Source organism: Sapajus apella, unplaced genomic scaffold (genome assembly GCF_009761245.1).
Source record: "Sapajus apella isolate SASKATOON/1434 unplaced genomic scaffold, GSC_monkey_1.0 scaffold36, whole genome shotgun sequence".
Lineage (NCBI taxonomy): Eukaryota > Metazoa > Chordata > Mammalia > Primates > Cebidae > Sapajus > Sapajus apella.
The window spans coordinates 31,116,778-31,142,276 of record NW_022436976.1 but is presented as its reverse complement, the minus strand read 5'-3'; the positions used below and the strand labels follow the sequence as shown (position 1 = coordinate 31,142,276).

At 51.5% G+C, this 25,499-nt stretch overlaps 1 protein-coding gene across 3 annotated transcripts in view; it reads left to right on the top strand.

The window, feature by feature from the left end:
- MROH7 (maestro heat like repeat family member 7) overlaps nucleotides 1-20,901 on the top strand; it is an 89,525-nt gene extending 68,624 nt beyond the window's left edge. For 2 of the 3 annotated variants that reach the window (XM_032296882.1, XM_032296883.1), the window contains 9 exons: nucleotides 5,052-5,189; nucleotides 7,881-7,995; nucleotides 12,920-13,060; nucleotides 14,026-14,205; nucleotides 14,967-15,122; nucleotides 15,496-15,618; nucleotides 18,878-18,980; nucleotides 19,358-19,420; nucleotides 20,582-20,896. In XM_032296882.1, the coding sequence (XP_032152773.1) occupies nucleotides 5,052-5,189; nucleotides 7,881-7,995; nucleotides 12,920-13,060; nucleotides 14,026-14,205; nucleotides 14,967-15,122; nucleotides 15,496-15,618; nucleotides 18,878-18,980; nucleotides 19,358-19,420; nucleotides 20,582-20,823 (1,261 nt within the window). In that variant the 3' untranslated portion in view covers nucleotides 20,824-20,896. Of the gene's footprint in view, nucleotides 1-5,051; nucleotides 5,190-7,880; nucleotides 7,996-12,919; nucleotides 13,061-14,025; nucleotides 14,206-14,966; nucleotides 15,123-15,495; nucleotides 15,619-18,877; nucleotides 18,981-19,357; nucleotides 19,421-20,581 lie in introns of all 3 variants that reach the window. The other variant, XM_032296881.1, reaches the window with a different exon arrangement.
- The last annotated feature ends 4,598 nt before the right edge of the window (nucleotides 20,902-25,499 follow it).

The window sequence follows — 25,499 nt, the reverse complement described above, 5'->3', positions numbered from 1 at the left end:
AGCCTCTCAAGTAGCTGGCACCACAGGCATGTGCCACCACACCTAGCTCATTAAAAAGAAAAAATTTTTTTAGGCTGGGTGCAGTTGCTCACCCCTGTAATCCCAGCACTTTGGGAGGCTGAGGTGGGGAGATTGCTTGAAGTCAGGAGTTCAAGACCAGCCTGGCCAATATGGTGAAACCCTATCTCTACTAAAAATACAAAAATTGGCCTGCTGTGGTGGTGGGCACCTGTAATGCCAGCTGCTCAGGAGGCTGAGGCAAGAGAGTCACTTGAACCTGGGAGGTAGAGGTTGCAGTGAGCTGAGATTGCGGGCATTGCACTCCAGCCTGGGTGTCACAGAGTCCGTCTTAAAATTTTTTTTTTTTTTTTTTTTTGGTAGAGAGAGGGTCTTGCCATGTTGCCCAGGCTGGTCTCAAACTCCTAGGCTCAAGTGATCCTCCAGCCTTGGCCTCCCAAAGTGCTGTATGAGCTACCATATCTAGCCCAAAAATGTTTAATTTTTATGTAGCCAAGTTTATTGGTCTTTTCTTCTTTGACTTCTATTGTGTGTTATGTACAGAAAGGTGCATTTAGAGAGGCAGAGGGCAAGAAGTCGTGTAGGTGGGCCTGAGTCTGAAGGTCTTAGATTCAACCCTGGCTTCATCACCTAGAACGTTGTATTTTGGGAAAATGAGTTTTACCTCTTGGCAGTTGGTGTCCTTGCCTGTGAAATGGGTAAATGATTCCTGCCCCATAGGTGTGCTGTGAGGACTGGATAGGATCACATCCTAGCAAGACACCATTGCCAGCAGCACGGCCAGTTCCCCTCCCATCCTGCTCGTGCTTGTAGGTACCACCCTGCGAGCATCGCCCAGAAAGCTGACGGGCTCTGGCGAAAAGCCAAGGGGGAAAAAAGGGAGGCTGTGGTGGGGGAGGAGGAACACATATGGGAAAGAGTTCTTGACCTTGGAGTGATGAAAGGTATGACCTGCCAACGCAAAGGGTGTGGCTCAGCTGAGGACATCGAGATGCTGAAGGAGGGCCCGAGTATCCGCCTCACCTCAGCATCTCAGAAGAAGCCTCAGAGGCAGAAAAAGCAGAGGCAGGCATGTGCCAGGCTGAAAGGGGCCAGAAAAGCCATGTGATGTAGTAAGCTAAATGGTGGCCCCCAAAAGACATGTCTGCCCAGAACCTATGACTGTGACCTTATTTGGAAAAAGGATCTTTGCAGGTATAATTAAGGATCTCAAGATGAGGTCCTCCTGGATTAACCAAATGGACACTGAATCCAATGCCAAGTGGCTTTATAAGGCAAAGAGAGGTCCGGACACAGGGGAGAAGGCTGGTAAGAAATTGAGTGATGGGGTCACAAGCCAAGGAGTGCTGGGAGCCACCAGAAGCAAGAAGAGGCAAGGAGGGATTCTCCCCTGGCCTCTTCAGAGGGGTGTGGCCCAGGCTGGCACCTTGATTTTGGATATCTGGCCTCTAGAGAAAGAATATGTTTCTGTTGTTTTGAGCCACACCAGGTTGTGGTGATTTGTTACGGGAAATGAATCATCTGGGCTATGGCACTGGAGTGGTGCTCCAGACTGCAGTGATGAGGTGGAATAGCTCCACTGGGCGTCAGCACACACAGGCGGTCACTTCCTCGCGAGAGGAGAGGCAGACTCTGGTAATGAATACAACAATTACCTCTGCAAACAGCCTCAGGCTTGAAGGAGGAGGAGGGAGAGGCCTGAGAGCTTGTCCTGTGAAGCCCTATTTCTGTGCCTTCAAGGAGGGTGAAACTTACAGCAGCCCTGGGCTTTAAAGCAGCCTCAGCTGGGTGCAGTGGCCCATGCCTGTAACTCCAGCACTCTGGGAGGCTGAGGCAGGAGAATCACTTGAAGCCAGGAGTTTGAGACCAGCCTAGGCAACATGACGAAACTCCATCTCTCCAAAAATATAAAAAATTAGCCAGGTGTATGGTCCCGGCTACTTGGAAGAATAAGGCAGGAGGGTCGCATGACCCCAAGAGGTCAAAGCTGCAGTGAGCCATGTTTGTGCCACTGCACTCCAGCCTGGGTGACAGAAGTAGACCCTGTCTCAAAAAAAAAAAAAAAAAAGAAAGCAGCTCCTTGTCAGATAAATCATTGGCTCTGGCGTCCCAGTGCAGGGACAGAAGATGAATATTTCAAGGTGTCCCTTGCTCCACTCTGCTGAGAAAGCCTTTTAGAAGGGTAAAATTGCGGAATAAGTGTTTGGGGCCACCAGAGCTGCCCCACCCACAGCACAGCCCTCCTCCCGAGAGTTTCAACTCTATTTTTCCACCAAGCAGCACAGGCACCGTTTGGGTTATTTCAGTTATCACCTTGGGAGTGGGATGAGGAGGCAGGGAAGCGTGGCCCGGGACCACCCTGGGGTCAGGGGAGGGGGAGGGGAGACCTTGGGAGGAAGGGGATCAAAAATGATCCTAGGGAACCTAGGATCACTTTTGTGAAAATACGAAGTTGATTGAGGGGGTGAGGTGAAACGACAGAGAGGTTGAACTACGAATGATGCAGTTCTGAGTCCAGAAGCTTTGGCCTGAGTGCACATTCATCACACCACACACATGAGGCCTGGGAGGCGGGCCAAGCCGTGGCTATCTGGGACCTCTAAGTCAGGTCATTCCTTCTGAGCTTTAGAGCTCAATCTGTGCCCAAGCCAGTTTGTGAGAAGGTGTTCTGAATGATGACCCTGGAGGTAGGGACACACAGGGAGGGGAGGGTGGTCCCGTCACTGGAGGAGCATGGGCAGGAGGCTCATTCTGTCTTAGCTGAAGGTGCTAATGCCCGAACTTGAAGACAACAGCCTTTCTTTTTTTTTTTTTTTTTTTTTTTTTTTTTTTTGAGACGGAGTTTCACTCATGTTACCCAGGCTGGAATGCAATGGTGCGATCTCGGCTCACCGCAACCTCCGCCTCCTGGGTTCAGGCAATTCTCCTGCCTCAGCCTCCTGAGTAGCTGGGATTACAGGCACGCACCACCATGCCCAGCTAATTTTTTGTATTTTTAGTAGAGACGGGGTTTCACCGTGTTGACCAGGATGGTCTCGATCTCTTGACCTCGTGATCCACCCGCCTCGGCCTCCCAGAGTGCTGGGATTACAGGCTTGAGCCACCGCGCCCGGCCTTTTTTTTTTTTTTTTGAGATTGAATTTTGCTCCTCTTGCCCAGGTTGGAATGCAATGGCATGATCTCAGCTCACTGTAACCCTCCGCCTCCTGGGTTCAAGCGATTCTCCTGCCTCAGCCTCCCGAGTAGCTGGGATTACAGGCAGGCACCACCATGCCTAGCTAATTTTTTGTATTTTTAGTATAGATGGGGTTTCTCCATGTTGGTTGGGCTGGTCTCAAGCTCCCGACCTCAGGCTATTGGCCCACCTTGGCCTCCCAAAATGTTGGGATTACGGGCGTGAGCCACCGCGCCGGTCCCAACAACCTTTCTTCTCTAAACCAAAGCCTGTACATCTCAGCTTCGCCATTCAGCCAGTATTTGCAGTTTTTGGGGAGAGGGAAGAGAATGGCGTGGCAGAATTGGACATCGCTGGGAGCCTGCGTGTCTTTCTCCCTCCCTTTTGTTTGTAACTCTGAATGCTGGAGGCATTGCCCGTAGGGGACTATCATTGACAGCACACATTTCAAAGAATAGGTACAGAGACTGAGTGATTCCAAAAGCTCTGCCCTCAGGAAAAGCTTTTATTTTCACACTGGATCAATATTTATTACAAAAGCAAAAACGTGAAAATGAGGGGCAAACTTCTGAGGATTACCTGATTACTTAAGACCTTTCTTTTGAATCATGAGAGCCACCAGCCCTTACTATCATCTGAGGTGTGTCCACAAAGCGTGCCATAAACTCTTTCAGCAAATGTTTAGGTTTCCGGAAAACTTGGTTTAAATGTAAGCTCTATTCTAGACAGTGTCAGTTTTTATTTATTTAATTTTATATTATTTTTAAGATGGGGTTTCACCATGTTGGCCAGGCTGGTTTTGAACTCCTGACCTCAGGTGATCCACCCACCTCAGCCTCCCAAAGTGCTAGGGTTACAGGCGTGAGCCACCGCTCCTGGCCAGGTTTTATTTTAATAAAGTGTATATAGGCCGAGCGCAGTGGCAAACGTCTCTTGTCCCAGAACTTTGGGAGGTGGGCGGATCACTTGAGACCAGGAGTTTGAGACCAGCTTGGCCAATATGGGGAAACCCCGTCTCTACTGAAAATACAAAAATTAGCTGGGAGTGGTGGTGGGTGCCTGTAATCCCAACTACTTGGGAGGCTGAGGGACGAGAATCTCTTGAATCCGGGAGGTGGATGTTGCAATGGGCTGAGATCATGCCACTGCACTCCAGCTTGGGTGACAGAGTGAGACTCTGTCTCAAAAAAAAAAAGTGTGTGTGTGTGTGTGTGTGTGTGTGTGTGTATAAAACTACAAACCTCTGTATGATACATCTACTTGTATAAATCACATGTGTGAACATGTAGCACCCTGCCAGGCATAGAGCAGGATGTCAGCACCCTCCCAGGCCTTCCTAGGCTCACTCCAGAGTTTGACAAGCACTGGCCGGAGCCCCAGTCTGGTCAGTTGGAGGGTCATAAAAGGTCCCCAGGGGCTGCTGCTGGGCATCCAGTTTGAGAATCATTCCTTAAGTGTCCCGAGGTGGAGAGGGACTCGGCCCAGAGAGGAGGCAGAGTGAGCAGAGAGGCTGCGTGCACAGCCCATGGCTGATGGGGAGTGGAGGGTGAGAGGGGGCTGATCCTGGGAACCCAGGAAAGCCCGGTTCAGCCTCTTCCTCCAGTAAACAGGCTCGGGAGGAATCTAGGGTAAAAGCACAGCAGTCATAGGGAGGTGACTTTGCTTCTGTTTCCCTTCTGGTTCTAAAAGCTAATGATTATTTGTAAAAAGTTACCCTTTGTGTATACACTGAATGCCCCGACCTAACATGGTGGAGAACAGTTTGTCAGGCCAGATGGCAGGAGAGGCCGGGGTGGAGGGAGGCCTGGCCTGCCAGGGCCCGGCTAGGCATGAGGTCTCAGTTGTCTTGTCTTGGCAGCTGGGTGGTGAAAGTGGTGAAAACCCTGCTGCTGAGGATGGGCTGCTCTTACGAGGCCACGTTTCTGGAGGAGCAGGGTGGCTGGGAGCTCATGGAGCAGGCGGAGAGCCACCACCGTGGAGTGGCCCTGCTGGCAAGGTGAGGCCCAGGACCAGCTTGGGGTTGGGGTGGGGGGGAGCAGGATGGGGACCTCAGGATCTTCAGATGGACTTGGTTTGCATCTCTCTCGGGGCAAGACCCTTTGCACCTTCTGTCACTTCTTCTCCACAATTGGGAGGGTGCTATCTTCCTCAGCAGGTAGACAGTACAAATGCAGCAGATGGCACTCACGCTTCGGAGGTTCTTGGCAATTGCAGCGTGCTTAGGTCACTCCCAGAGCACCTTTCCTTACTGCATCATGAGTTTAGTTCCCTTACCAATACAGAAACGGTGGTATAACCGAGTTGTTGAGGTGTGGCCGTGGAGGTGGCCTGACTGCATTTGAACCCCAGCTTGCCACTTGCCAGCTGTGTGACCTGGGGCAAGTTACTTCCCTCTGAGTCTCCACTCTCCCTCAATAGCATGGAAATAATAGTCAGACCTACCTCTGAGGGTGGGGATGAGGATTAATTAAAGTACTCTGAACAGGCCCGGCGAGGTGGCTCATGCCTGTAATCCCAGCACTTTGGGTGTTTGAGGGAGGTGGATCATCTGAGGTTAGGAGTTCAGGAGCAGCCTAGGCAACACGGTAAAACCCCGTCTCTAACAAAAATACAAAACTTAGCCAGGTGTGGTGGCATGCACCTGTAGTCCCAGCTACTCGGGAGGCTGAGGCACGAGAATTGCTTGAACCCAGGAGGTGGAGGTTGTAGTGAGCCGAGATTGCACCATACACTCCAGCCTGAAAAAAAAAGTACTTTGAACAGCCCCGGGCATATGGTAAGAGCTCTACACAGGCTAATTTTTTACTATAGTTATAGTCACTGGTGTGGGAGGGATGATTAATACATATTTTGCACAGGAACGTGCCAAGTCTGGAGAGGAATTGTCATGTGTCACACAGGCAGGAAGTGGCAGAGCTGGATCATCTGCTGACCTAGACCAAAGCTCTTCCCCGGGCCACGCACAACTTCCCATGGGGTCAAGAGGAGGCACCTTGATTCCAATGCTGTGACTCCTGCAAGAGCGCCTGCTTCTTAGCTCTGCACCCTGAGTGCTCCTGGAGGTGCTTTCCCCAGGGTCTCAGGATACAATCACATTTGTTGAGCACTTACTATGCTCTGGGCACCATGCAGAAAGCTGTCACATGGATGATCCCATTTAATCCTCACCATGACCAATGAAATAGCACTTTTATTACCATATATATACATTTATTTATGTCGAGACAGAGTCTCACTCTGTCGCCAGGCTGGAGTGCAGTGGTGCCATCTCCGCTCATTGCAACCTCCGCCTCCTGAGTTCAAGCGATTCTCCTGCCTCAGCCTCCTGAGTAGCTGGGATTATAGACACCCGCCACCATGCCTGGCTAATTTTTGCATTTTAGTAGAGACAGGGTTTCACTATTTGGGCCAGGCTGGTCTCAAACTTCTGATCTCAGATGATCCGCCTGCCTTGGCCTCCCAAAGTATTGGGATTACAGGCGTGAGCCACGGCCCCTGGTGAAATAGTACTGTTACTAACCCAGCATTACACATGAGGAAACGGAAGCCTAGAGAAGTTATGTGTCTTTCCCCAGGTCACACAGCTATTGCTGAGGCCAGGATTTGAACCCAGCTGTCTCCTTCCAGACTCTATACATGCTTGCCAGACTGCAGTGGATTCACTGATTGATGGTGCACAATGCAGGGCTCCTCCCACTTGAGTGCACAACGGAATCAGTTGCCAGGCCGGTTAAAACACTGGTTGCTGTGCCCCTGCTCTGAGAGCTCCTGCTTAGTAGGTCTAGGATGGTGTGCCTGTTTTTTGAGCTGGAGTCTCACTTTGTCGGCCAGGCTGGAGTGCAGTGGCGTGATGTTGGCTCACGGCAACCTCCGCCCTCCTGGGTTCAAGTGATTCTCCTGCCTCAACCTCTCAAGTAGCTGGGATTTCAGGCATGTGCCGCCACACCTGGCTAATTTTTTTTTTGTATTTTTAGTAGAGACGGGTTTTCACCATGTTGACCAGTCAGGTCTCAAACTCCTGACCTCAAATGATCTGCCTGCCTCTGCTTCCCGAAGTGGTCGGGTGTGAGCCACGGTGCCCGGCCTGGGATGGCGCACTTCTAAGAAGCTCCCAGCTGATGCTGACACTCTGGGTAGGTGGGGGTGGCACTTAGAGGACCACTGGCTTAGAATGAATGAAGCAACCGGAATACGAGCCCTTGGCTGGAGCTCCAGCCCTGCCATTTTCTAGCTCTGTGACCATGGGCAGTTCACACTTAGAGCCTCTGTTTCCTCGTCTATGAAATGCGGATAATGACAGTACCCAGCTTAGAAGGATCGGATGGAGTCAGTGTGAAGTGTGCCCGCTGCCTGGTGCTTGGTGAGTGGGCTTTCGCATCCTCTCCTTCCTCTCTCTGCGGCCTGATGTGGTCCTGTGTGGTTGAGGGCCTTCGGCCTGTCTCTCTCACTGATGTGTGCTGTGCCCTAGGCAAGTCTCTTTCCCCCTCTGGGCTTCAGTTTCTTCATCTGTAAAATGAAGCAGTTAAACTAGATGACCTCTGAGATCCTACCCAAGTAGAAAATCCTGGGAACGCAGGAATCCAGGTGAACCTGGCTTACCCAGGATTTCCAGTGTCACAAGCAACCCTACCCCGCAGGTCCCCCTGAGGCTGGAGACCTGAGGAAGTGCTCCCCCTTCCCACCCCAGGGCCATGGTGCACTACTCCTGCCAGGAGCTGTGCCGCATCCTCTACCTGCTCATCCCACTCCTGGAGAGAGGAGACGAGAAGCACAAGATAACAGCCACTGCCTTCTTCGTGGAGGTACCAACAGGGGCAGTGGGCGCGCAGCGGGGCTCCTCCCGGGCCTGGGCTCACAACACACTCATTTCTCCTGTGTAAATACTACTTCATAGTTCATAAGGCCTTCCCGTGGGCGTGATTCCTCTTGACTACGATGACCCTGTTTCTCCCTTCCCCCCCTCCCTGTCTCTCCACTATTCCACTCTTAACCAGACTCCCCTAGGGCCCAGGCAACCACCAACCTTTGTTGGGTACCTCTGTGTGTCAGGTGCCAGAGATATAAATGTGAATTTGACTCTACTCTGCCCTCAAGGAATTCTTCGTGTGGCAGGGGACACAGAGGACACCCCAGTTATAACATGGGGATGGTGCCAGTGAATGACTTGGGCTATGATGGGGCCTTCCAGGCTGCGGTGGGGAGACAAGTGACTTGAGGGAGGGAGGGAAGGATCAGGGAGGAAGGGCTTCCTGGAGGAAGTGACATCTCAGCTGAGTGTGTGTTGGGGAGGTGCTGGGGAGAGATGAGTCAGGAGAAGTTGGTAGTGACAGACCCAGAAGAGAGAGACATGCTAATAATAACAGCTAATATTTATTGAGCACTTACTATCTTCCAAGCATGCTCTAAGAGCTTTACACACATTGATTCATTTTGTCTCATACTAATCCTGTGACTTAGGTACTATTCCATGCCCCGTTTTAGAGAAAAAAACCCGAGGCATTGATTTAAGAAAGTTTCCCAAGACCGCACAGCTTGTAAGTGCCGGATCCAGAATTCAAAGCCAGACGCGTGGGCTCTAAAACCCTCTTTTTAGTTTTTAAAAATTTGTGGTAAAATGTACACAATATAAATTTGCCATTTTAACCAGGTGTCCAGTTCAATGACGTTAATACATTCATATTTTTTTTTTTTTTGAGTCGGAGTTTCGCTCCTCTTGTTACCCAGGCTGGAGTACAATGGCGCAATCTCGGCTCACCGCAACCTCCGCCTCCTGGGTTCAGGCAATTCTCCTGCCTCAGCCTCCTGAGTAGCTGGGACTACAGGCACGCGCCACCATGCCCAGCTAATTTTTTGTATTTTTAGTAGAGACGGGGTTTCACCATGTTGACCAGGATCGTCTCGATCTCTTGACCTCGTGATCCACCCGCCTCGGCCTCCCAAGGTGCTGGGATTACAGGCTTGAGCCACCGCGCCCGACACATTCATATTCTTATGCAGCCATCACCGCCATCCATCTCCGGAACTTCTGTATCTTTCACCACTGAAACTCTACACCCACTAAACACAAACTCCCCGTTCGGCCTCCCCCAGCCCCTAGTAACCTCTATTCCACTCTCTACCTCTACAAATTTGCCTATTCTAGGTATCTTACAGAAATGAAAGCATACAGTATTTGTCCTTTTGTGTCTGGCTGTTTCCCTAAACATAATGTCTTCAAGATTTATCTATGTTGTTGCATGTGTCAGAATTTTCTTACTCTTTTTTTGAGATGGAGTCTTGCTCTGTTGCTCAGGCTGGAGTGCAGTGGCGGGATCTCGGCCCACTGCAACTTCCACCTCCCAAATTCAAGCAATTCTTCTGTCTCAGCCTCCCGAGTAGCTGGGGTCCAGGCAAGCGCCACCATGTTTGGCTAATTTTTGTATTTTTAGTAGAGATGGGGTTTCCACATGTTGGCCAGGCTTGTCTTGAACTCCTGACCTCAAATGATCTGCCTGCCTTGGCCTCCCAAAGTGCTGGGATTACAGGTGTGAGCTGCCATGCCTGGCCAAAATTTCCTTAGTTTTTAAGGCTGAATAATATTTCATCGCATGTACATGCCACATTTTGTTTATCCGTTTGTCTGTTGACTGACAGTGAAAAACCTGCTTTTTTAGCTTGCGTAGTTCTTGTGACCTGATGGTTGTCATGAGGCAGGTCTGGGCTATCACCAGGGCCTGTATAGTGAGGCTCAGAGGCAGGAGTCTCACTGTCTGCTTTGATAGTGTGAAAGTTAAGGAAGGCTTCCTGGAGGAGGTGACATTTAAGCTGAGCCTTAACAGGTAAGTAAAGTTCGCCAAATCAACAGGAGGCAGCATGGGCATCCTAGGTACTTTTGTCATCTTTTCTGCCTCTCCAGGTGGGCTGTGAGTTGGGAGAAGGGACCATGTCATGTTGGCATTGCATCCCCAGGTCCAGCTTTAGGAGGGCCCCAAGAGGTGGGAATGGGATGGATGAATGAGTGCCTGAATAAACACTGCCTGGCCCTGCAGGTACCAGCAAAACGTGTCACCTCCAGGGAGAACAAACCCAGCCTTGAAATTGGGAGTCCTGGGTTCCAGCCCCAGCTCCACCCAGTTCTAACTCCAATTTCCCTGACCATGATGAGGGAAAAAGAAAGGGAAGTCTCCATTTCTTACAGGCCTACTATGTGTCAAACACTTCTGGCTCTTTCAAATGTTATCTCACTAATATGCACATCAACTCCACAGAGAAGGAATCGTGACACTCATGCTTAGGTGAGTTAAGGCGTAGTTTTTCAAGGTCACAGAGCTCAGAGAGTCCAGAGAAATTCAGAACAAGCCTGCCTGACATGGTCCTCTATTTTGGTCAGCCTCTTGGGAGAGGTATTTCTAAGTCTGTTAGTGGCTGCCACATAGGTTCTTGCGGGAAAGGAGGGAGGTTGGATCTTGCCAGGCCTTATGGGGCATTCCTGTGTCCACCGCAAGGTCAGGAACTCTACGTTTAACTTGTCCCCAGCACTCCTTGGACTCCCGAGCAGTGGCCCTTCCTCCCTGCAGCAAGGGTCTTCGCCCAGGTTCAGTCTTCTCCACCTCCCCAGAAGAGGCGCCTGTTCCTGGCCAGAGTCAGCCCCACCATCAAAGCCATGGTGCTTTGATGTAGCTGAGACCCTGCCCCCACCCCTCCAGCCCTGCTCCAGCTCCCTGTCGCCCTCTCTGCTGTGATGGTGTGTGTGTGCTCGCTTCTCCCACCAGCGGGTAAACTCCTCAAGGGAGCTGTGCTATCTTGGGCAAGTCACTTAACCTACCTGTGCCTCAGTTTCCCCACTTGTAGTATGGGATGATGAATTGACCATGTCCTAGAGTTCTGATGAGGGTAGTAACATTCACATAAAGCTCTTGGAACAGTGCCTGGCACATAGGAAGTGCTCTCTGTGAGTCAGTTAAATTGCCATCAGGGTTCTGTGACTGTTTTCTGTGTCTCCAGTGCCCAGCCCAGAAGCTGTGTACAGCAGGCATGAATATTGGTGGTGTAAATGGGTGGAGGGTGGGGGGATGGGTGGAGCCCCTCCTTTTCCACCTCCTCCCCTGGTGACCTGTCCTGCCCCCTCCTCCAGCTCTGCCTCTCTCCAGCTCTTTCCTCCCACATGCAGACACATGGGCTCTAGTCACAGGAGATGTCAGGCAAGGGCATGGAGGGGAGAAGAGTTTATGAGGGGACGCAGCAGCCATCGAAGACCTGTTGGCTGCCGTGGGTGAGGAGGGTGGTGAGGGAGAGGAGGGGGGATGAAGGTGAGGCCGGCGTGCAGCTTGCACGATGTGGGGGCTGGTAGTGCTACCCCTGCCACGGGGACTACAGGAGGAGGGCACTCCTAAGGAGGAAAGGAGCCAAGTTTCTTTTCTTTTTTGAGATGGAGTCTTGCTCTGTCACCAGGCTGGAGTGCAATGGCGCCATCTCGGCTCACTGCAACCTCCACCTCCTGGGTTCAAGCGATTCTCATGCCTCAGCCTCCTGAGTGGCTGGAATTACAGGCACGCGCCACCGTGCTGGGCTAATTTTTGTAGTTTTAATAGAGATGGGGTTTCCCCATGTTGGCCGGACTGGTCTTGAACTCCTGACCTCAGGTGATCCACCCACCTCAGCCTCTCAAAGTGCTGGGATTACAGGTGTGAGCCACCTCGACTGGTCACTTTTCTTTCTTTCTTTTTTGGGGTGAAGTCTCGCTCTGTCGCCCAGGCTGGAATGCAGTGGTGTGATCCTGGCTCACTGCAACCTCCACCTCCTGGGTTCAAGCAATTCTCCTGCCTCAGGCTCCCAGGTAGCTGGGGTGCGTGCCACCATGCCTGGCTAATTTTTATGTTTTTAGTAGAGATGTGGGTTTCACTATGTTGCCCGGGCTGGTCTTGAACTCCAGACCTCAAGCGACCCACCCACCTCAGCCTCCTGAGTAGATGGGATTACAGGCATGTGCCACTGCACTGGACCTGAGCCAAGTTTCCTGTTGGACCTGAACTCATGCAGCATGCAGCCCCTGAGCACATATTCCACACCAGAGTTGATGTTAGCTAACAGGGACCAGGGGAGGAACAATTCGGGTTTTGTCCTCGGGGAAGCCCAGGATAGGGAAGGTGGATGGAGGCACTGAAGGTTTCCAGGTGTCACCTCAGGAGGAAGTCCAGCTGGAATCAGAGACCACTGAGGGGACACAGGGAAGGAGGCAGTCAGCCTAAATGAGGCCGGGGCAAACTCAAGCCTAGCTTGAAGGCTCTGAGTTTTGGATGGAGCCCTGCAAGGTGGTGGGGTCAGAGTAGAGGTGGGCATCCCAGCAGAAGGGCATTTTGCTAGCACAGAAGGGATGGAACAGCCTGAGTGATTCAGGAAATGGGACAGCTTGGTTGGAAGCTGGCTGGCTGGTGGTGAGGGTGTGGGCTAGAGGATGGGCATGCTGCTGTGAATGAGGCCATGGGGCAGGCAGGGGCCTGATGGGAAAGGCAACAACAGGGAGTCACAGGGGCTCAGAGCTGGAGAGTGACACGCTCGGCTTTGCCACATGGTGCTGATGGACACCAGATGGAGACTTTTAGCAATCTGTTACTTGTTGGCTTTCCAAGTCTGAAGCTCCAGGCAGAGCTGAGCCTGGATATCCAATGTACACTTCCAGTCCATGGGAGGCCAGAGGGCTGCCCTGCCCTGCTCAGCCTGGGAAGTAATGACTCTTTGCTCCCTCAGCTCCTCCAGATGGAGCAGGTGCGCCGGATCCCTGAGGAGTACTCTCTGGGACGGATGGCAGAAGGCCTGAGCCACCGTGACCCCATCATGAAGGTGCTGTCTATCCGAGGCCTGGGCATCCTGGCACGCAGGACTGAGAAGGTGAATGGGAGTTAGAGGAAAGCCTGGCCTAGCCAGACACCGGGCTGGAGAAAGAACAGAGCTTGTCCATCATATTCCCTCAGAAGCCTGCAGCTGAAATCAGAGACCATTTCTAGCTCAGCCTCCGTTGCCCCATCTGTAAAATATATATCCTTTAAAAATCCATATATTTTATTCCTTTTGAATAATTTCAAATCTAGGTTTTTCACAATGATTCTAAAGGAAGTGTGTATAGGAAGGGCAAACGGTGGCACAAATACTCCTTCTTTTTTGAGATGGTGTTTTGCTCTTGTTGCCCAGGCTGGCGTGCAAGGGAGCGATCTCGGCTCACCACAACCTCCCTGGGTTCAAGTGATTCTCCTGCCTCAGCCTCCCAAGTAGCTGGGATTATGGGCATGCGCCCCAGACCCAGCTAATTTTTTGTATTTTTAGTAGAGACAGGGTTTCTCCATGTCGGTCAGGCTGGTCTCGAACTCCTGACCTCAGGTGATCAACTTGCCTCGGCCTCCCAAAATGCTGGGATTATAGGCATGAGCCAACACGCCCAGCCAAGTACTCCTCTTTTACAGATCAGGAAACGGAGGCCCAGACTGTCAGTGCATCATTAGCATTTTCAAAAGTGCTTTGTTTTTCTCTGCCAGGCACTGTTGCAGCTCATGCTGCGGCTGCTATGAAAGGACAGGATGTAGACTCAAAGCTGACAACCCAGCATGGCATTTACCTAGAGCCGAGGAAGCGGGTAGACAGCAAAGGGCCTCGGGGTCCTGGCCAAGGAGGCAGTCAGGCCAAAGAGGGCTTCGAGGAGCAGCAAGAGGTTGAGTGAGGGTATTCCAGGCCGGTGGAATAGGCCACGGCCTCGGGGTGGGGATTGGGCCACCAAGTTTGTTTCAGTGAAGTAGAGGCTGGGTCTCTTCCTACTTGCTAGCCCAGGTAGGAGCCCCATTCCAAATGCTCCTGCCCTACAGACCGCCAAGGTGCAGGCCCTCCTGCCCTCCATAGTGAAGGGCCTGAAGAATGTGGATGGGATGCTGGTGGTGGAAGCGGTCCACAACCTCAAGGCCGTCTTCAAGGGGTGGGACCGGAAGCTGATGGACAGCACGGTCTATGTGGAGATGCTGCAGATCCTGCTGCTGCTCTTCAGCGACGTGAGGATCCCTCTGAGTGAAGGGGCGGGAGGAATCGAGAGGGGTCCTCTACAACCTCAGTGGCTGCAATGCCTCCTATGCCCCCATCGGGACCTGGGCAGGGTTGGGGCAGCCTACGGGGGAGGCACTTTGTCCCAGCTGGTACACATCTTTTTGTAAAGTTTCCTAATTCTAACTGGTTCTGACAGAGGAAGCTCTTCTTTCATAATCAAGTCTCCCAAGAGAGGGTCATTTTATTGTCACTAGTTCATCTAGAGGGGGTACTTTTTTTTTCTTTTTTGAGACAGGGTCTTGCTCTGTCACCCAGGCTGGAGTACAGTGGCAAGATCCCAGCTCGACCTCCCTGGCTTAAGCAATTTTCCCACCTCAGCCTCTTGAGTAGCTGGGACTATGGGCATGCACCCCCATGCCCAGCTAATTTTGTATTTTTTATAGAGATGGGGGTCTCCCTACGTTGCCCAAGCTGGTCTTGAACTCCTGGACTCACATGATCCTCCTGCCTTGGCCTTCCAAAGTGCTGGGATTATAGGCACGAGCCACAGCGGCTGGCCAGTTTTTTTTAACCCGTCCTAGCAGAGGAGGGGAGGGAGGCATTTTCCTACTCAGCACTCAGGCGCCTTTTAGGTTAGCGGGGGCCTGGCTGGGAAGAGTGTGGAGAGCTCCAGACCTAGTCTTGCGTAAGGGGAACAATGGCTCTGGATCAGCTGTACTGAGTGGCCTCCTAGAGGAGGGACCCTCTCTGAGCCTTTGGTCTCCCCCAGTCACGAGAGGACGTGCGCTCCTCCTGCATCAACCTGTATGGGAAGGTGGTCCAGAAGCTTCGGGCACCACGCACCCAGGCCGTGGAGGAGCAGCTGATCAGCACCTTGGTGCCCTTACTGCTGACCATGCAGGAGGGCAATGCCAAGGTGAGCCAGGTGAGTGTGCGTGGGCCCTGGGCCCTCTACCCTTCCCTCAGGACCTGTGGGCGCACCTCCCTTTACGTTAACCATGCCAGAGTCGTAAACAATCCTGGGGACAGTTATTTATGTCCCACCAGGTCTGTTTTCCAAAGGTGCCCACATCAGGATTCTTCCTCAACATGGCCAGCTTCTGGTCATAGCTGATGTATAAAAAAAGAAAAAGGTCCTAAATCAAGGGCCAGAGAAAAAAAAATAATAATTTAAAAAATTAAAAATGGTCAGCTTCACTCGTACAATTTCAAATAGAAACTGATTTTTCAAAATCCCTTTTTCTGGACCACAGTCCGGCTGTCCACAGTTCTGATACTTTCTTCCTGTTGGTTCCCAGAAATGTGTGAAGACCCTGTTCCGCTGTTCTTGCTTCATGGCTTGGGAATTGCCAAAAAGAGCATACAGCCGGAAGCCCTGGGACAACCAGCCACAGACCGTGGCTAAAATTTGCAAGTACCTTGTGAGTGCTCCCGGGAGTACAGTGGTTGCTTACAAGTGTGTTGGAAGGGGGGAACTCTGTGTCTCTCTCTTCCCTCTTTCTCCACCAGCACCCTGTTTCCATGACCAACTACAAGCTGTTGGCTCTGGAGCATTCATCTCTGCCTCTGGCTTCTCTCCCGACTTCTAGTGTCCCCTGTTCAGTGGCTTCCTGCACACCTACCACGATAATCAGTGGCACTTCAAGCTCAGTTTGTCTCTTTTGAGCCTGTGCCTTTTCCTTTCAATTCCTCCTTTTCCCTCTAGATCCCCCAGGCAGTAACCTAGAATCATCTTGAACTCCTTCGTCGCCCTCACCCTCCACATTTGATCAATCTTAAATAACCTGAGTATCTTGGAATCTGCTTTTCTCTCCCACCCCGCTGGCGTCATTGCCCTTAATTCAGGTCACGAACACCCCTTTGTTGGGCTATTGGTCTGGCCACCCAAGGGGTCTCCCAGCCTTTAACATCATCCCCTCCAATCCATTTCCTACCCAGGCCACCAGAATGGTCTTGTTAAAACACAAGTCTGCCTGTATTACATCCCTGCCCCAAGGGCTGCACCGGCTCCTTTTCTACAACATCAGTTCCCAGAGTATATTCCCTGTAACACCAGTCTCATAAAATATGCCCCAGAGGGAGGAAAAGAAGTTTGAAGACAAGTAAGTTTGGGAAATACTGCACTGTCATCTTCCTCTTGGGATTCACAATGACACCCACTTATTAAAGGCTCTGAGATGTTTGGTGCTGAGGAAATGTGTTCATGGTTGTTTATATAATGGTTTCCCAAACTTATTTAAACAACACACACACACACACACACACACACACACACACACACACACACACACACAGAGTGAAGCACAGCTCTGCAGGATCCAGCCTAGTCCTCTACATGATTTGGGAAGCTTTGCCCACAGTCTCAATCTACTTCCCTGTTGTCGTGAGCAGCAGTAAGCATACAAGGGGGTAAGCATATCCCTAGGACCCATACCCATGGAAGGGAGGAGAAGGAACAGGAGTATCGAGGGGAGAAGTCAACTTGCAATGCAGCTTCAGTGGAAGTCTCAGCCAACACTGCCATGAGATTCCCAAATTTGTCCCGGGTGTCAGGTCTTTACACTCCTGTGTTCCTCTGTCACTGGATGCCAGTCACCCTAGGAAGGGCTTGACTTTGGGACAGGCAGTTCTCCGCTCAGAGCTGGAGGAATAAATCCCTCCTGTGTGAAGGGACATCTGAGTGAGGAGTCCATCACTCCCCATATCAATCTAACATAAATATACAAAGTCACAGACTGTCACTGGACTGAGAAAAGCTCTTGGCCACCACCGTTATCAGGAATGCTCAAAGCGTCTACAATCGAGGGTCTAATGATATTACCATCACATTCTATTGGGAAAAAGAGGTCTAGAGGAAGTGCTTGGCCATTAATTCAAATGCTGACAGTGGCCAGTGCTCAGGCAGCTAGTTGTGAGCGGTGTGGAAGTGGTAGTCCTTGAGCAACATGGAGCCCAGGCCCTGGTGAAGGTAGGGGTGAGGGCTCAAGCTCACCTTGCAGGCCCCTCTCTTGCCAGGTCCTCTGTTTTCATGAGAAAAGCTAGAAACCTTTTTTTTTTTTTTGAGATGGAGCCTCACTCTGTTACTCAGGCTGGAGTGCAGTGGTGCGATCTTGGCTCACCGCAACCTCTGCCTTCCGGGTTCAAGCAATTCTCCTGCCTCAGCCTCCTGAGGCACCACCACATGCAGCTAATTTTTTTGTGTTTTTAGTAGAGACAGAGTTTTGCCATGTTGGCCAGACTGGTGATCTCAAACTCCTGACCTCAGGTAATCCACTCACCTTGGTCTCCCAAAGTGCTGGGATTACAGGCGTGAGCCACCGCGCCTGCCCAGAAATCTACGTTTTTATGAGACATAAGCTAGCAGTCAGCATAGCCCATTTTAAACACTGTGCTCATCATTGCTCTGCAAGCTACTGTGGCCCCGTGGCTGCCAGCTTGTGACCTCTACATTAAACCCCTCTGGGTCTTCAGTTTGTTCTTTGCTCTTCAGGCCATCAAGAGCTTTGTTCATTTAAAGGTCAACCTCCAGGCTTAGCTTTAAGAAGGCGCTGGTAACCTATTCATCCATTTGTTCATTTATCTGGCATTTTTTGGGCACCTGCTGCAAGCCAGGTCCTGTCCAGGGTGCTGATACTCTGAGCTGAGTGAAACGGCCCCTTCTCTTGGGGGAGCTCCAGATACAGTGAAGGGAGATAAGTATAAATAATTACAACACAGTGTCATAGGTGTCACGACAAAGGATGAGCAAGATCTGCTAGAAGCATCAAGGGTGGGGGGATGGAGCTCTGTCTAAGGGCTGTGGAAGGCTTCAGGGAGGAGGTGGCATCTGAACTGAGGCTCAAAGGATGAGGGAATTTATGAGGTGAAGAAGAGTGAGAAGGGCACTCCAAATAGGAACAATTTCTTGTAGAAGGTGCAGTTCTGGGGATAGCTGGCCATGTCCTTGGAGTGCAGCATGGTGGGCACGAGAGGTGGAGTCAGTGGAAGGAGCTGAGACTTGGAAGGAAGGTCAGACCCAGAACATGATCATGAAGCTTTGCATGACAGGCCTAGGAGCTTAGACCTTGATATACGTAGGTCATCAACAGGAGAGTGATCAGATCAGATTTCTCATCATCTTCCCCAAAAGCTCCTTAGCTGGACAACTGTCTCCCACTTTCTACCTGTCGAACCCATCCTGACTACCACTGTCAAACTATCTTACCCAAGACATGTCTTTCTTACTGTCCTATTAAGAATGAATAAATGTTGCCTTCCTGCTTCCTAATGCGCAAGTAAGCCCTATTTCTGTCTGGCTTTTAAGACCCCCTAATTCTCCAGATTATCCCCATTGCTCTATACCTTGAATCCTTCACCCTGGTCAACCTGTCTCCTTACCTATGTCCCTCATGTGCCATGTCCATTCCCATCTCTGGCTGGATCTGCATTTTAGAACTTTCCCTCTGGCTGCAGCAGGGGCATAAATTGGAAGAGGAGACACCCAATGCAGGAAGATCATCAATGTGATTGTTGTAATCAGCTAAGAAGAGATAAGCCCTGGCCTGTGGGGGACTCATGTAGAGGGAGTAGATGCGTTTAGAAGGCAGGGGGCAAGGGTCACCATTCCTTGCTTCAAGAAGTGTGTATGGGCAATTAGTTCCTCCAAGGTCCCAGCACTTTTGGGGTTTCTCTTTGTCCTAGGTGAACACCCACCAAGACAGCGCTTTCATATTCCTCAGCCAGAGCCTGGAGTATGCCAAGAACTCACGGGCCTCCCTCCGGAAGTGCTCAGTCATATTCATAGGTAACCTGCCCTGGCATAAGTCATCCTGCTGCCATGGCTTTGCCTGCTCTCCAGTTTGTTTCCTCCCAGGCTGCCAGCCCTTCCAGCACCTGGGTGGATGCCTCCCTTTGGGGGCAAGGCTTGGCCAGCAGACAGCCATGGTGCAAATTAGAATGGTTGTCCCCTATCATGGCTCCATCCTTCCCTCTGGACCAGCCATCCTTTCCAGGACTCCTCTTGGGGAATCAGTCCCAGGGTCCAGATGAAGTTTCATGTTCTTATGTGTGGGGCTGAAGGATAATGGGAAAAGCTTCTCTGAGGGGCTCTGGTCCAAGGATGGGTTGGGGTGGGGTCGAAGTCAGAAGACAAATGCACTCACTTCTTGGATTATGCTCAAGGGTCCCTGGTCACCTGCATGGAGAGCATAATGACAGAAGATCGTCTGAATGAAGTGAAAGCTGGTAAGTCATGCCCCGCGTTGGTGAGATTTCAGGGGGCAGTGAGAGAGTGAGTAGGATCACAGGGGCTAGCAGGGAAAGGGAAGGGAGATGTCCTAATACAAGAGTCTTCAACTCAGTTCACTTGTACTAGTGTTTTGTTTGTTTGGAGACGGAGTCTCACTCTGTCACCCAGGCTGGAGTACAGTGGCATGACCTCAGCTCACTGTAACCTCTGCCTCCTAGGTTCAAGCTATTCTTCTGCCTCAGCCTCCCAAGTAGCTGGTACACTACAGGCACACACCATTGCACCCAGGTAATTTTTGTATTTTCAGTAGTGACGGGGTTTCAACATGTTGGCCAGGCTGGTCTTGAATACCTGACCTCAAGTGACCTACCTGCCTCTGTTCCAAAGTGCTGGGATTACAGGCATGAGCCACTGCACCCAGCCAATTTTACTAGTTTTTTTTTTTTGAGACGGAGTTTCACTCTTGTTACCCAGGCTGGAGTGCAATGGCGCGATCTCGGCTCACCGCAACCTCTGCCTCCTGGGTTCAGGCAATTCTCCTGCCTCAACCTCCTGTGTAGCTGGGATTACAGGCACGCGCCACCATGCCCAGCTAATGTTTTGTGTTTTTAGTAGAGACGGGGTTTCACCATGTTGACCAAGATGGTCTCGATCTCTTGACCTCGTGATCCACCCGCCTCGGCCTCCCAGAGTGCTGGGATTACAGGCTTGAGCCACCGTGCCTGGCAATTTTACTAGTTTTTAATCCAGGGTGAGTATAGCATTAAGTATCACCAGGTTACCAAGAGGCAGAACAACAGCCCCACCCTATGGGAGCTCACAATCTCATTAAGGAAATGAGGCTCAAAAGCGAGACCAAAAGCCATTTAGTGCAGAGTGAATAGTTCAGACTCTTGAGTGGGGACTGACTCATTTTGTAACTATGGAATCTGATGAAAGCATTAAGGCAGGTTGGGACAGTCCAGGAAGACTTCCTGGAGGAGGCAGGTTTTGATTCAGGCTCTGAAAAAATGTGAATAATTTGAGGGGCTGGGAGGAAAGCGAGATGAGGGGATGCTGAGCAGAGGGTGCTTAAGCCAAGGCATGGAGATGAGAAGGATTAGGTATGAGACCCACGTAGGTCTTAACAGGAAGCATCTCCCTTCCCCATGACGCAGCTCTGGAAAACTTGAGACATGACCCAGAAGCATCAGTGTGCATCTATGCGGCCCAGGCTCAGGACCACCTCCTGGCCAGCTGCTGGCGGAACTCCTGGCTGCTGCACGGGGACTCTGGGGTGTGTGACCCGGCCACCACGCACCATTGGAGCCCCAGCTGTGAGAACCTGCCCACTTCCCACCAGCGGCGCTCCTGGATCATGCAGGCACTGGGCTCCTGGAAGATGTCCTTGAAGCAGTGATGTCCCTAAGCCCCCAGCCCTCTTCAGGGCGGTTGAGCCCCAGCCGTGCTCCCTATAAATGTTATGTGGTTTACTCTCTGTCCTGATGGTCTCCTCTTGGGACATCCCCAGGCTCTGGAGCAGCCATCACTTGGTGTGACAGTCTTTGAGAGGCGTTTGTCGGCTCAGTCAATACCTATTGACCCATGTAGGCTGTTTTGCCCACATTGTATACGTGAGGAGGCAGAGGCCCAGAGGGGTGAAGTGGCTTCCCCAAGGATATACAGTAAGTCTGGGGATGTCTCAGTTTCTCCTGCCCCACATTGTAAGAACAAAAGGAGATGATGTTTTGGGTGACCTTCGGGGAAAGGAAAAAAAGAGAAAGAAGAGACAGCCACAGCCCCACAACATCATGCATATCTCCAAACCCTGAATTCTGAGTCCTGCCCTTGGGCCTTTGTCCAGTAAGGGGCCACCACAGATTCTCGCAGCATTTACTGAACACCTAGCCTGGGCCAGCCCCACTCTGGGTGCCATGATACACACATGAACAAGACCCAGCGCCAGGCCAGGCCCTAGCAGTTCATAGGCTGATGCAGTGGTTCTCCGCCGGGGTGATTTTGATCCCCAGGTAATATTTAACAATGTCTGGAGACGTTTCTGGCTGTTAGAACTTGTGGGGGCTGGGGGGTGTGCTATTATCATCTGATGGGTAGTGGCCAGGGATGCTGCTAAACATCCTCCTATGCTCAGGGCAGTCCTTCAACAAGGAGTTCCCCATCCCAATTGTCGAAAGTGCCACGGTTGAGAAACTTGGTCTAATGGAAGTGTCAGAAACATATAAAGACACCAACAGCACAGCAGGTCAGCATGGGGCATCCAGAGGAGGTACATAGACGAGCAGGGAGTTAGTTAAGGTGTCAGATAAGGCTTCCCAGGGAAGAAACTCCCCTGCAGGGGGTTTGGAAAGAGCACGTATGGAAGGGAGCAGGACACACAGAACCAAGGAACAACTACAGACCTGTAGTACACGGAGCCGAGAGACAGAGGGGCAAGGAGTTCAGGCTAGAGCCAAGGAAGCCTTAGAGGCTGTGTTAAGGAGGGAGACTTCATCCAGGAGGAGTGGGAAGGCACTCTGGGATGCTAAGCAGGGGACAGATGTAGGCAGATGCCTGTTTTAGAAGGTGCCTCCTCCTGGGGATGCAGGAACCCTCAGGCACTGCTGATGGGATGGTAGATTGGTGCAGCTCTTCTGGAATCTGTAGGCATCTGTCATTATTCAGTCACTTCAGTCTTACTAAGTTCATGTATACCCATGCATGAAGACTGAGCAGTTCCACTCATGGATACATAGTTTCACTCGTGGTGCAGTGGCTCACTCCTGTAATCCCAGCCTTTTGGGAGGCTGCTGTGGGTGGATCACCTGAGTCAGGAGTTCAAGACCAGCCTGACCAACATGGTGAAACCCTGTCTTTACTAAAAATACAAAATTAGCTGGGTGTGGTGGCGCATGCCTGTAATCCCAGCTACTTGGGAGGCTGGGGCAGGAGAATCGCTTGAACCCAGGAGGTGGAGGTCGCAGTGAGCCAAGATCCTGCATTGCACTCCTGCCTGGGCATCAAGAATCAAACTCTATCTCAAAAAAAAAAAAAAAAAGGAAAAAAAATGTACATACAAAAGCATTTACATTTTGCAAGAATACTTAGAAACTGAGAAGACACAGTGAACACACTAGAGGCCAGGTGTGGTGACTCACACCTGTAATCCCAACATTTTGGGAGACTGAGGCAGGAGGATCACTTGAGGCCAGGAGTTTGAGACCAGCATGGGCAACATAGTGAGACCCCCATCTCTATAAAACAAAACAAAAATGCTAATAAAAGATGCTAGAATGATTGATTAGGGTAAGGAGGAGGGCTTTGGGGGATAAAAGGGAATAAATTAAAAAGGAAGCAGAAGAAGCTCGCTATGTCATGGAGTGAGAAGGCTGGATGGCAGGGTGGACAAGAGTACCGTCAGCAGAAACTGCTGGGACAACAGTGGCCAGACCCTGCAGGACAAAATGGAGAGGGTGGCCAGCCCTGCGGGAGACTGAGGAAGGGAACTGCAGAACCTAGTGGTTGACAGAATGGAGGAGGGAGAGGGAGGCACTGAGTTTGGCACCCTGGTTTCTGGGTGGATGACTGAGCCAATGGACCTCAAAATGAGTGGTGAATCCAGCACCAGCAGCAGGCTGTGGGGGAAGGGAATGAGTTCAAGCCGGGCATAGTAAGTTTGAGGGACTGTGCTGGAAGCTAGTGGAGATATCCACAGGGCAGCTGGCTGCTGCTGTGGTCTGAATACTGTGTCCTCTTGAATTCATATGAAATCCGAACTCCCAAAGTGGTGAAATTAGGAGGTGGGGGGGCCTTTGAGAGAGGATTAGGGATTAGCGAATAGGATTAGTGCCGTTATAAAAGAGCCTTCAGAGCGCTTGCACCACGGGAAGACGCTGTGAAAAGATGGCGTCTGTGAACCAGGAAACAGGCCCTCGCCAGACACTGAATCTGCCAGGCCTTGATCCTGGACTTCCCAGCATCCATAACTGTGAGAAATAAATGTTTGCTGTTTATGATCAGCAGAGGCTGATCGGCTCAGTTATTGGCCAAGGCCCCTAAGTAGTTTTGAGTAGGAAGGTTCAGAAAGTGCTGGGCAAGTCACTTCCTTTTTGTTAGCTTCCCCTATTGTTACCTATAAAATGGGCTCGTACCTCATGTTCTTACAGAAATCAAACGGGGAAAAAAAAAAAGAAATCAAAAAGACTTTGTAGGCTCTGCACTCAGTAAAGGAAAAGATGATGAAGAGGGGGTTAGGGAGCAGGGCTGGAGGAGGAAGTGTGGAAAAGGAGGTTTGAATCTGGAGAAAAGAGAGCGCTAGGACCAGGTGTTCTGCTGGGTGCGGGAGACTCAGAAGGGAAAAAAGAAAGTCCCAGCACTGGAAGGCTCATGGTCCCCAGGCATCATCCTTAGCCCTGCTGTCTCTATGCCCATATCAAAGAACGACCACTCTGCCAGCTCCACTGCTGGACTTCAGATCTCTCCTTTCCCTTGGTCTCTTACCAGCATCCTCCTTGTCAATCTCTTAACCAACCTCACCCCATCAATGCCTCACCTGGCAGCCCAGGCCTTCCTAAGACAAATGTGCTCGCAGCCCTTGCTCCTCTTAGGTCTGTTCAGTGGCTCACCATCCTGCAGGACCAAGGCTAGTAGGGCAGGCAGGCCTTCTGGCCCCTACCCACCTACTGGCCACACCTCTGGAACACTTGCTGTAGTAGGTAGCATAGTGGGCAGGTGCACACCTCCATGCCTCTCTCCACATATGAGCTCCCACTGCCTAAAATGCCCAGTCCTCTATCCATCTGCAGAGACCTTCCTCAGCTGTGATCTCAGCTCTGCATCCCCTTGAATCCCACCCCTCTGTGCCTTCACTGAGTAGACCTGTGACCCAATGCCAGTGAGATTGGTGTGCTTCCTGTCTGCTTTTCCTTCCAGACCAAGCTAGGAGCTCCCCAAGGCTGTAGGCGCGTTGCAGGGATCTGCAGCCATTTGCTGGCCAGTAGGGGCCGCGGGAAGCCACAGCGGCTCCCTCGCCAGGCCTGCAGCACCTGGACTGGAGACCCTGTTTCCATCTAAGCTGTGGGGGTTAGGCGTGCTAAGTTCAGAGACAGAGGTCTGATCAGTCTCTCCTTTCCTCAAAACTCTCCAAAAGGTCGCATCCCACTCTTAGGAAATGGCCAAATCCTCATAGCACAGCCCTTTTTTTTTTTTTGAGACGGAGTTTCACTCATGTTACCCAGGCTGTAGTGCAATGGCGCGATCTCGGCTCACCGCAACCTCCGCCTCCCGGGTTCAGGCAGTTCTCCTGCCTCAGCCTCCTGAGTAGCTGGGATTACAGGCACGCACCACTATGCCCAGCTAATTTTTTGTATTTTTAGTAGAGACGGGGTTTCACCATGTTGACCAGGATGGTCTCGATCTCTTGACCTCGTGATCCACCCGCCTCGGCCTCCCAAAGTGCTGGGATTACAGGCTTGAGCCACCGCGCCCGGCAGCACAGCCCTTTCATCCTCCCACCTCATCATCTCCTCCTCCCCTTCCTCACTCTGCGTCGGCCCCACTGGCCACCTTGCTGTTCCCCAAGCACAGAAGACCCTCCTGAATCAGGGTTCCGGCCTATTCTCCGTTCCTTCCATGGGAATGCCCTTCCCAGACCCCTCCTGGTCATTTCCAGGCTTCTGGCAGAATGTCTGCCTGCCTTGTTTAAAACTTTTCCCCAATAGCTCTTGCTACTCCTGACACACTCTTACATCTCGTCTATGTATTGTCCTTTCCTCCCCGCTGCCTTAGCAATTCCTAGAGGGCAAGGGATTTCATCTGCTCTACCCGCCATTGCATAGCCAGCCTCTAGAAAAGGCCGGAAGCGCGGAAAGAGCTAAGTATGTGTGGACTGACTGACGAACAAATGAATGAAGTGAGACGGGAGCTACGGGGATTCGAGCTTAAGCAATCATTGGGGCTTACCCCAAAAGCATTCGGGCCGGGCTAGGCCAGGCACCGCCGAGGCGGCGGACCGGGGGAGGAGCGTACCGGTCTCGGCCACGCCCGGCCACGCCCCCAGGCCGGCGGAACCCAAGGCGCGCGGGCTTGCGCCGCCCGGAG